A 12,426-nucleotide genomic window follows, 5' to 3' on the forward strand; every position below is an offset into this window, starting at 1 on the left:
AATTATGAATTATGTAGTCAAGTCAGCATGATTGCTTTTATATCCCTGTATTAATTGCCCCGTGGTCTCATGTTCTAGCACTTTCCTGGAAATGCAGCAGCTCGAATTTATTCTTTAGACGACTAAATGGCGCGTTATTGTGAAGCATGAAACCATGTCTCTGAAATCTCTTTTCAGTTATGAGGCCAGAACATGGCGCCCTGCCTAGACGGAAAACCATTTAGTGTTGAAACCTGTTGAGCAGATAAGTGTGTCCATCACATAGATGCCTGGAGATCTCACCAACTCTCTCTCTCTCTCTGTGTATGTCTTTTTCTGCTCTGGGGAATTCAGAGACTCACTGGAATTGCTCCGGTGCCCGCCGTTGCCTTTGGGCTCTTCATGAAGACCTGCTGGGATGATCCAACACCACATAATCACCTGAGGAACCCAACAGAAGCACAGAGAAGTAGTTTAATGGATCTCTAACCTGCCCTTGGGTTTGTTCCAGGCTCATCAATACACCTCTGACCAGCGGCGCTCAATAAGGGTGCCATCATATACCAAAATAAATAAATAAATAAATAAATAAATAAATAAATAAAAATTGCTTAAGGAAGATGTCGTCTGTCACGTGTGACGATCTCACCTCATGTCAGCATATTCATTTCTCTTTAATTTATTGCAATTCCCTCCTAATTAGTTTCGGTTACTGCAGAAAAAAACAACACCTAGAATTTAAAGAATCGATATATAAATATGCATAAACATGCTTTATATCAACAGACCATCACTGAGACATTAATACGATCATTAAAATGTCTGTTCAGGTTTAAACAACTGGGCAAAAGGACAAAGGAATGAAAGAATGAAGGAATCGTTTAAAAAAAAGAATACAGCGGGAAGAAAAAGAAAAAATATTAGTTATAATAATTGTAATAATTATTCAACAATCAAGCCATAATCATTTTGAGATTCTTAAAAATGCCACATTTATACCACAGATAAAAAAAAGAAAAAAGAAAGCAATATGTACATCAGGAATTTAAGGAAAAAATAATACAATTATGTAATTATTTTTAATGTAACTATATATATTAATTATATTATATTAATGCATTTTTTTTTAGTTTAAAAATGAGGAATAAAGCACTGTGATAGTCATTGCCCCCCCCCAAGTGTTTTATTCCTCTTAAAAAAAAAAACAATGTTAAATATTACATTCTGTACCAGTCACTGTTTCTATAGCAACAAACTCTTTAACTAGCTAGCTAAAATTAAGGTTATGTAAAATTGTAAATAAATAAATGATAGCGTAAACAAATCTGATTAATTGTGTGGTGTTATAAATTATTTTCTTTTAAAGTTTTACAATTTTCTAAAATTTGACTAAAATTTGACTAAAATTTCAAAAGAAATACAAAGCCAGGGCGACAGAAAAGTCGAGGAGAAAATTTTTAAAATGCACAAATTCATACCAACAAAATGATTTTTATTTAAAAAAATACGAACAGCAACAAATGATCCGTTGAAGGTCAAGACGTCTTCACTTCCGGGTCCCGCTCCTGTACCGTGTGCGATCGAGTCAGTTTAATCAGGACATTGTTAGCCGGCTTGCTAACAACAATTTATGTCATTCCAAATGCTAACTAGAATCTTATTCAGCTAGGTGTGAATATGCAAATCAGGATGGAATATAGAACGGATGGAAACCCAGACAGATTAAACCCGGACGCTGTGTGTGGAGCGAACGTAACATAAACATTAAACGTTTCATGAACATCCGTGACGTTACGGCTAACTAGTTATTGTTGACCTGTCCTGATCGGAGGACTCAGAATCGCTACCTGAATCGCTCTCGAGGTAATTTTAAACGCAATTCACTTTATTTCTGTTTCTATCGATGGTAAATGAGTGACGAGTGACGTGACATACGAATGCGGCGGCACATTTTATTTACACCTGCTGATATTTTGTAGCTATATTTAAACAACGTATTTGTGTGTGTGTTGTTTTATTAATATGATCAAATACATCACATCTTCACAACATGAGTTTGACCGATTGCAATGATGAATGATAAACAGCAGTTCCAGGTTTAACTCGGTGACTCTCGCATCTCCGTGTGGATGGAGTGATGACGAGACAGAGGAGAGGCAGCGAGGCAGTGCGGCAGTCCGTATTTAACCCATTTTAACCCCGTCAGTGCTTGAAGGGCAAACAGCCGAGCGTGTAACACATCCACTTCACCAACGGTGAGCTCCGAATCCACAAGACCACTTCATACAGACTGATCTGACACAGAGAGAGAGCCTCTGACACGCTGATCTGCAGCCGTCTCATCCTCGAGTCGGTCTTGCTTCTCTTATGACTGAAAGAGGGAGAGAAGGAGGTGTAAAGGAAGGAAGGAGAAGACGGACGGATAAAAAGACGGTCGTTGGACGGACGGAGTAAGGAAGAAAAATGGGGAGGAGAGTCAAAGACAGGAGAAGGGAGGGGGAGAGAATGACAGAGAGAGAGAGAGAGAGAGAGAGAGAGAGAGAGAGAGAGAGAGAGAGAGAGAGAGGTTAGAGCAGATTAAGTAAATTGACTGCATGTTGGTTCATGGTCATGCAATATTAACGTCTGTTCAGCAATGTGTGTGTGTGTGTGTGTGTGTGTGTGTGTGTGTGTGTGTGTGTGTGTGTGTGTGTGTGTGTGTGTGTGTGTGGAGAGAGGGCGGGTAGGGGGATTGTGAGAGAGAGAGGAGGGAAGTGTTTTAGCTGAATAACCTCAGGGGGAAAAACAATGACTCTCCAAAATCGCACACATTCCTACCAACGTGGCTTTAAACTGAACAACAAAAACATTCATCACGTCTCACTTTCTCCCCTGACAACACGACGACCAGAAGAGAACACTGTAGATCAAATGCTGGTGTGTGTGCATGTGTGTGTGTGTGTGTGTGTGTGTGTGTGTGTGTGTGTGTGTGTGTGTGTCATGCCTGTCTTATAGATGTTATAGACTGACTGCTATAAAATGTATTCCCCATTTAACCTCTAGACCCAAAATAAAAAACACCAGCCAGGGGTGCCAAAACTTTCAGCTAAGCAAAAATCAGACGGAATTTCAAGTGCGTTTTAAAAAATATTTAAAAGTACAAAACTCCTACAAAAACCACTATTACCGAACACTCAGGGACGACTCGAGTTTTAATTCTAGCTCCGCCCCTTTTTACGGTGATGTCACACATTGCTGGTTTACCGCTTGACTAAAAAAACTCCATCCGTAAATTTCACGGAAACGGCTCTTTATCGCTGACGTGAACTTCTTTAATCTACTTTTTTTTTTTTAACATTTTCCTACATTATGTTCACAATTCCTTTCAACGTGATGATCGTTCTACGCTACGAGTCAAACGAAACGGAGCGATGCGGCGGCGCTTTAATCCTTTTATCTGTCTCAGATGATGTGATATTGGTATTTGAACCTGTTCATGGTTAAACACGGTCAGAAACCGCTTGCGTATGATGATGCTAAGTGAAGTCAAGGCGATGAGGTGGATCTGAAGTGTCACCACGACTGCATCATCCCTCCGAACTTCAGAGAGCTTCAGGCGCCACGGCGACAGGACGTGAGCTGCGGCGAAGAGAAGAGCAGACCGAGCTCCGCTACACCTACAGACCCGACAGCTTTTTACCGGAGCATGCGCTCTCGACATGCTTACTTCCAGCGCTTTAGCTTGCCAGCAATCTCCAAGCTCCGATTGCATAACTCGCGGTGGCTTGAAAAGAGTCATGTTCAATATTTCATACGGGGACACGCAGGATTCAGTAGCACCTCAGGAGCAACTGATGAATTATTAAGCGCGAGCTGGGAGAAGCCTGCGAGTGTGCGAGTGACAGCTAGACGACTCGCATGGACGTGCCCGATCCGTTACGCCCCGCGAAGATCACGTCTATAAGGAGGTTCGTACGTCACACAGATACGTGATAATCTACGCAACCACGTGTCAAAAAAAAAAAAAAGCAGCTCTCTCTACGGTCCTTATTTATTCGCCACCATTTTTTCTGCTCTTCGGAGGATCGTAGAATATTGATGATATTTTGACAAAGTATGTGCAGGATTTTTACATTTCCAAGAAAGTTCACGGTCAGGGCCAGGGATGAGATCGGAATTTTTCTTTATGTGGCTGTTATACTGTAAAATCGGAAAATATTAGACGACTGAAAGCCACGAGAAAAAGTATTTTCTTCCCCTTTCAATGTTTCTTTCCTTTTAGCGTTAATGTTTTTTTTTCTTTAATGTCCGAAAACGATAAAAGAGTCAACCTGGATGAAAGAGATACTGTGAATACATTTCACTATTTAAATGAAACTTATTAATGTTAAAATAATCATAAGCATTTTATTACACCTTTATTACACCTTTATTACACCTGTAAACAAACCCGAGTCATGAACAGAGCCGCCATCGTCGCTATGCCGTATATTCACTTATTTACGTATATTTACGTATAAAAGACTCTTCAAAGCAGATTAGAATTTTTTTTTTGACCCCCGATCATCCACCTAATGTCACTTTTGTCTCGTAACGAATGCTGGAATATCTGCTTACGTTATGAATGATGAATCTGGAAGGAAAACTCCTGCTGCTTTCTGGTACAGTTCTAAATAATTAAAGCAGCGTATTGAATGACACACTACGCATTGGTCATTTTGTCATACCGCATAGGTCACTTCGTAGGTGTACGATTACTGGAACTAGCTCATCTTTTGCTATGCGTGATGTATTGGTGCCCCCTCTGCTGCATCCATCCATGGAAAAGCAGCGGAGATCTTTGGGTGGTGGTTTATTTATCTAATATCTAATGTAGTGGATCGTGCTTCTGATACGTGATTGACCGACTGGATCTGAGAGCTGCATGAGTGAGCAGGTGTACATTAGTACAGGTGTACAGATGCACAGGTGTACAGGTGTACATTAGTACAGGTGTACAGGAGGAGTACAGGTGCACAGGTGTACAGGAGGAGTACAGGTGTACGGGTGTACGGGGGCACAGGTGGAGAGGTGCACAGATGTACAGGTGTACATTAGAACAGGTGCACAGGTGTGCAGGAGGAGTACAGGTGTACGGGTGGACAGGTGGACAGGTGCAAAGGTGTACATTAGTACAGGTGCACAGGTGTACAGGTGTACATTAGTACAGGTGTACAGGTGCACAGGTGTACATTAGTACAGATGTACAGGTGCACAGGTGTACATTAGTACAGATGTACAGGTGCACAGGTGTACATTAGTACAGATGTACAGGTGCACAGGTGTACATTAGTACAGATGTACAGGTGTACATTAGTACAGGTGCACAGGTGTACAGGTGCACAGGGACACAGGTGTACATTAGTACAGATGTACAGGTGTACAGATGCACAGGTGTACATTAGTACAGGTGCACAGGTGTACATTAGTACAGGTGCACAGGTGTACAGGTGCACAGGTGCACAGGTGTACATTAGTACAGATGTACAGGTGCACAGGTGTACAGGTGCACAGGTGTACATTAGTACAGATGTACAGGTGCACAGGTGTACATTAGTACAGATGTACAGGTGCACAGGTGTACATTAGTACAGATGTACAGGTGTACATTAGTACAGGTGCACAGGTGTACAGGTGCACAGGGACACAGGTGTACATTAGTACAGATGTACAGGTGTACAGATGCACAGGTGTACATTAGTACAGGTGCACAGGTGTACATTAGTACAGGTGCACAGGTGTACAGGTGCACAGGTGTACAGGTGCACAGGTGTACATTAGTACAGGTGTACAGGTGTACAGGTGCACAGGTGTACATTAGTACAGGTGTACAGGTGTACATTAGTACAGATGTACAGGTGTACATTAGTACAGGTGCACAGGTGTACAGGTGCACAGGTGTACATTAGTACAGGTGCACAGGTGTACATTAGTACAGATGTACAGGTGTACAGGTGCACAGGTGTACATTAGTACAGATGTACAGGTGTACAGGTGTACAGGTGCACAGGTGTACATTAGTACAGGTGCACAGGTGTACATTAGTACAGATGTACAGGTGTACATTAGTACAGGTGCACAGGTGTACATTAGTACAGATGTACAGGTGTACAGGTGCACAGGTGTACATTAGTACAGATGTACAGGTGTACAGGTGTACAGGTGCACAGGTGTACATTAGTACAGGTGCACAGGTGTACATTAGTACAGATGTACAGGTGTACATTAGTACAGGTGCACAGGTGTACATTAGTACAGATGTACAGGTGTACAGGTGCACTTCCTGTCAAAGTAGGCGGCGAGTTCAATATCTCTAACGTTACAGAAGCTATGAACATCAGAACCGTCTCTCCCCACATTGACACCGGAGACTCAATGATCACACACGGTTTTATAGACTCGTTTGTGTGTGTTACCACGGAAACAATAGGTGTTAAGAACGATTTACAGGCATAACATAAATAATTGTAAAACAAGGCCGAGGAGTCGAACGCTAACTCACAGCTTTGTAGAGATAATGATACTACAGATCAAACTATATCAGTGTGACAAAACATGTCAAGTCCGAGTCATTCTCTCTCTCTGTCTCTCTCGCTATCTCTCTCTCTCTCTCTCTCACTTGTGTGTGTCCTGACGTACATGAGTTCAGGAGCTGGTAATGGATTTTAGATCTGCATTCTGCTCCCATTTGGTTTTAATAAAGACGCACTCAGGCGGATGACATCGAGTTTCATGTCTGGATGCTCTTTCTTTCTTTTCAAATCTCTCTCTCACTCCGATTTTACAGTCATCACCATCTCTTTCTCTCTCTCTCTCAGCCCCAGCCCCATACTCCAACACACACACACACACACACACTCTACTCTCCCACACTCACACACACAAATCCTTCACACAGTCGCAGAGTTCTTCATTAAAACTGTGCGAATAAATCAATATGGCCGCTGACTGCTGACACTTGAGTCAGATCATTACACCAAACACTGGCAAGGTTCAAGTAAAAAAAAAAACAAAAAAAAAAAACTTAAACGGGTTGGTCAACTGTATCTCAACACCTTCATCACAACTTTCGTATTGTCCAGGATCTGAGGACATCCCAGGAGACACGGACCAGCCTGATTACTATATTAAATACTGTTAAGTTATATTATATTATATTACATTACATTATATATCAGTTCTTCACAAGAGCTCCTTAAAATTTGTTTTGCATGTTAGACGTTTATTTTTGACAAACTGATGTTGTGTCTAAATCGTAAAAAAAGAGCCACAACATTCTTTATCATCTCCACTTTCCCCAAAACAAAAAAACATTTAATTTCAAACGATTTTTAAATGTTTACATTTATCTTCTTTCAAGCTTAACCTTGACCTCTAGCTAAAAAGTTTGTGTACAAACATGACGTGACTGTTTAAAAGAGATGTCTAAAACCTGTCTGGGATTTTTTTAACCACACACACGTTTAGATCACGTGTAATCTAAACGTGTAGATCTGCCGTCACATCATCATCATCATCATCATCATGAAAAACAGATAAGAACTTCTGATGAAGTTTCAAAGCTTTCACCTTGTGAGTGAGAAAAGTATCGCTGTTTGTCAGGACACAGTTTGTCAGCTGTGTGTGTGTGTGTGTGTGTGTGTGTGTGTGTGTTACCTGGCGAGCGCTCGTGTACAGCAGCGGCTCATGCTGATGAAGGCGCTGGAGCTGGCGCGGGTCTGCAGAACCGTCTCGATGCCCCTCAGGAGGTCGTTGGTCTTCAGCAGCAGCAGCATCTGCCGAGGAACTCTGTTCAACAGCTCGCTGATCTGAGGGAGGTACAGCGCCGCGTTCGTGCGGATCTCCACATCCTGAGGTGCGCACACACACACAAACACACAAACACACACACACACACAAACACACACACACACACACACACAGATTACGTCATCCGATTTCTTGCCTCTAGATCAGTAATACTTTTAATCTGCTATTTAACAGGTTTTAACCCACAGCAGTTTTGCATTAACACGTTCGTAGTCGAAGGTAAAGCTGTAACTTAAGTTTCCTGACTTTCTTTTAGTTTTTTTTTTCTAAAATTAGTGGAGAGAGAGCGAGAGAGAGAGAGAGAGAGAGAGAGAGAGAGAGAGAGAGAGAGAGAGAGAGAGAGAGAGATGCTAACGTAACACCGGTTTAAAAATAAATGGCTTAAAAAGTAAAGGTTAATTCAAAATATGAATTATATGCTATTGCTAATTATAATTACATAATAACATATAATTGCTAATTATATGCCTTATTTGTTTCTGGCGCGATGCGCGACTCGCGAGTCACCTGCGAGTGACGTACTTCCGTTTGGGAGGAGTTTAGCGCTGACGTATGTGACTTGAACAACCACATTCATTTACACCTGTCCATTTCATCTGAAACGCGTCCCAGACCTCCTCCTGAAGGGGTTTGTACTGTCGGATTTATATCCGTCTCCAAAATGTTTCGGAGGGCATTTAGACCTGGTCTTTTTACCGTCGGGTAGATATCTGATCACAGAAAACACAGGAAGTGACCAGGTGTAAAAAGCCCTAGCCTTAGAATAGGCCTTCCTGGTAACATCTGATAACAAGCTGATCGGCTGTTTAATTCTGATGGGCGGGGCTTAAACGATACCGCCGTGTTGAGCGCAATTTGCGGCCTCTTCTTATTCTAATATCGCATACGCGTCCATACAGTATGCAGATTATTTTCCTGAAAGCAAAGAAAACATACACTTGAGAGTGTCTGGGAAGTGTAATATTTAAAGAACCCATTAAAAAGCACTTCTGTAGCGTATAGCTTCTTATTGTTATTTGGATCGTGCTGTTATTCACACCATCAATAATGAATTTCCTTTGTATTAATGCATCAGTGGTCAGGTTCAAAAGCCAAGAGACGGCAATCAATCACATCTCCCACGCTGGCAGATTCGAGTGTGACGGTTTAATAGTGTGTCGATACGACAAGGAGCGACGACCCGGCTCAGACTTTTTTGCGGTTTTGAATACTTATCGACAGGTTTTATGTGTCTCATGTTGTTTATCGGTTTATTCAGATAATAATAATAATAGATAACACTCCAAGTTTCTTCTAGATTAAGAAGAAAGTGGAATAAACAGGAAATGTTACTTTAAAATGTTAACGAAAAATTAAGAATCGAGACGACAGTCGTGCTATCAGTATTTAAGGGATCGTCAATAAAAAGTTGTTACTTTTGGAAAACGATGAAAAGATGAAAAGAATCATGGAACAACACCGGAACCTTTTCAGGAAACTAAGAATTCTTAATTTCTAATGAATAAGCTACTTCTTAAAACGTCTTTCTTTTATTTATTTATTTTTTTTATATTTTAATCCACAATTATTTTTAGTATTCCTTAGTAGACCTGAATGTAATATCCATAGCTGACCGTAACCCTTTATAGCAGCAGTACCCTCTCAGACCCACCCCTTGTTTCTGGCTTCTGGTAAGTCTAAAATATTTGACTTTATTTTTAACAAATTGATTTCAGACATATTTTACGTACTTATTTCTGCTTCCAAAAAATATTTATTCTAGCTTATTATAGCTCTGGAGAAAGAAAGAATAATTAGTAACTCGAAACCCTAGAAAAATAGGTCCTAATGGGATTTTCAAAAGCCTTCAGAGCAGGGGCAGTTCTAGGATTTCAGTGGTAGTTCAGTTTTAACTCAGTGGTAGTTTAGTTTTAACTCAGTGGTAGTTTCGTTTTAACTCGGTGGTAGTTCAGTTTTAACTCAGTGGTAGTTCAGTTTTAACTCAGTGGTAGTTTAGTTTTAACTCAGTGGTAGTTTAGTTTTAACTCAATAGTAGTTTAGTTTTAACTCAGTGGTAGTTCAGTTTTAACTCAATAGTAGTTAAGTTTTAACTCAGTGGTAGTTTAGTTTTAACTCAGTGGTAGTTTCGTTTTAACTCGGTGGTAGTTCAGTTTTAACTCGGTGGTAGTTCAGTTTTAACTCAGTGGTAGTTCAGTTTTAACTCAGTGGTAGTTTAGTTTTAACTCAGTGGTAGTTCAGTTTTAACTCAATAGTAGTTTAGTTTTAACTCAGTGGTAGTTCAGTTTTAACTCAATAGTAGTTTAGTTTTAACTCAGTGGTAGTTTTAACTCAGTGGTAGTTTAGTTTTAACTCAGTGGTAGTTCCGTTTTAACTCAATAGTAGTTTAGTTTTAACTCAGTGGTAGTTTAGTTTTAACTCAGTGGTAGTTCAGTTTTAACTCAGTGGTAGTTCAGTTTTAACTCAGTGGTAGCTCAGTTGTAACTCAGTGGTAGTTTAGTTTTAACTCAGTGGTAGTTTTAACTCAGTGGTAGTTTAGTTTTAACTCAGTAGTAGCTCAATTTTAACTTAGTGGTAGTTTAGTTTTAACTCAGTGGTAGTTTAGTTTTAACTCAGTGGTAGTTCAGTTTTAACTCAGTGGTAGTTCAGTTTTAACTCAGTGGTAGTTTAGTTTTAACTCAGTGGTAGCTCAGTTTTACTTAGTGGTAGTTAAGTTTTAACTCAGTGGTAGTTCAGTTTTAACTCAGTGGTAGTTCAGTTTTAACTCAGTGGTAGTTTCGTTTTAACTCAGTGGTAGTTCAGTTTTAACTCAGTGGTAGTTCAGTTTTAACTCAGTGGTAGTTCAGTTTTAACTCAGTGGTAGTTTCGTTTTAACTCAGTGGTAGTTCAGTTTTAACTCAGTGGTAGCTCAGTTGTAACTCAGTGGTAGTTTAGTTTTAACTCAGTGGTAGTTTCGTTTTAACTCAGTGGTAGTTTCGTTTTAACTCGGTGGTAGTTTTAACTCAGTGGTAGTTCAGTTTTAACTCAGTGGTAGTTTTAACTTAGTGGTAGTTTAGTTTTAACTCAGTGGTAGTTTAGTTTTAACTCAGTGGTAGTTTTAACTCAGTGGTAGTTTAGTTTTAACTCAGTGGTAGTTCAGTTTTAACTCAATAGTAGTTTAGTTTTAACTCAGTGGTAGTTTAGTTTTAACTCTGTGGTAGTTTTAACTCAGTGGTAGTTTAGTTTTAACTCAGTGGTAGTTCAGTTTTAACTCAATAGTAGTTTAGTTTTAACTCAGTGGTAGTTTAGTTTTAACTCAGTGGTAGTTTTAACTCAGTGGTAGTTTAGTTTTAACTCAGTGGTAGTTGAGTTTTAACTCAATAGTAGTTTAGTTTTAACTCAGTGGTAGTTGAGTTTTAACTCAGTGAAAGTTAAGTTTTAACTCAGTGGTAGTTCAGTTTTAACTCAGTGGTAGTTTAGTTTGAACCCAGTGGTAGTTTTAACTCGGTGGTAGTTCAGTTTTAACTCAGTGGTAGTTCAGTTTTAACTCAGTGGTAGCTCATTTTTAACTCAGTGGTAGTTTAATTTGAACTCAGTGGTAGTTTTAACACAGTGGTAGTTCAGTTTTAACTCAGTGGTAGTTCAGTTTTAACTCAGTGGTAGGTTTAACTCAGTGGTAGTTAAGTTTTAACTCAGTGGTAGGTTTAACTCAGTGGTAGTTAAGTTTTAACTCAGTGGTAGTTTAGTTTTAACTCAGTGGTAGTTTAGTTTTAACTCAGTGGTAGTTGAGTTTTAACTCAGTGGTAGTTTAGTTTTAACTCAGTGGTAGTTTTAACTCAGTGGTAGTTTAGTTTTAACTCAGTGGTAGTTCAGTTTTAACTCAATAGTAGTTTAGTTTTAACTCAGTGGTAGTTGAGTTTTAACTCAGTGGTAGTTTTAACTCAGTGGTAGTTTAGTTTTAACTCAGTGGTAGTTCAGTTTTAACTCAATAGTAGTTTAGTTTTAACTCAGTGGTAGTTGAGTTTTAACTCAGTGGTAGTTTAGTTTTAACTCAGTGGTAGTTTTAACTCAGTGGTAGTTTAGTTTTAACTCAGTGGTAGTTCAGTTTTAACTCAATAGTAGTTTAGTATTAACTCATTGGTAGTTGAGTTTTAACTCAGTGGTAGTTCAGTTTTAACTTAGTGGTAGTTTTAACTCAGTGGTAGTTTAGTTTTAACTCAGTGGTAGTTCAGTTTTAACTCAATAATAGTTTAGTTTTAACTCAGTGGTAGTTGAGTTTTAACTCAGTGAAAGTTAAGTTTTAACTCAGTGGTAGTTCAGTTTTAACTCAGTGGTAGTTCAGTTTTAACTCAGTGGTAGCTCATTTTTAACTCAGTGGTAGTTTAATTTGAACTCAGTGGTAGTTTTAACACAGTGGTAGTTCAGTTTTAACTCAGTGGTAGTTCAGTTTTAACTCAGTGGTAGGTTTAACTTAGTGGTAGTTTAGTTTTAACTCAGTGGTAGTTCAGTTTTAACTCAATAGTAGTTTAGTTTTAACTCAGTGGTAGTTTAGTTTTAACTCTGTGGTAGTTTTAACTCAGTGGTAGTTTAGTTTTAACTCAGTGGTAGTTCAGTTTTAACTCAATAGTAGTTTAGTTTTAACTC

General features: G+C 39.4%; 1 protein-coding gene across 3 annotated transcripts in view; it reads right to left on the reverse strand.

Annotated features, from left to right (window-relative positions):
- Positions 1 to 1,450: 1,450 nt before the first annotated feature.
- The window catches only part of adck1 (aarF domain containing kinase 1), a 118,087-nt gene continuing 107,111 nt past the window's right edge, over positions 1,451 to 12,426 (reverse strand). For all 3 annotated transcript variants that reach the window (XM_047821472.1, XM_047821470.1, XM_047821471.1), the window contains 2 exons: positions 7,654 to 7,847; positions 1,451 to 2,350 (listed from right to left, as the gene is read on the reverse strand). In XM_047821472.1, coding sequence (XP_047677428.1) covers positions 2,182 to 2,350; positions 7,654 to 7,847 — 363 coding nt within the window. In that variant the 3' untranslated portion in view covers positions 1,451 to 2,181. The remainder of the gene's footprint in view (positions 2,351 to 7,653; positions 7,848 to 12,426) is intronic.

The sequence above is a fragment of the Tachysurus fulvidraco genome, chromosome 12 (genome assembly GCF_022655615.1).
Source record: "Tachysurus fulvidraco isolate hzauxx_2018 chromosome 12, HZAU_PFXX_2.0, whole genome shotgun sequence".
Classification (NCBI taxonomy): Eukaryota; Metazoa; Chordata; class Actinopteri; order Siluriformes; family Bagridae; genus Tachysurus; species Tachysurus fulvidraco.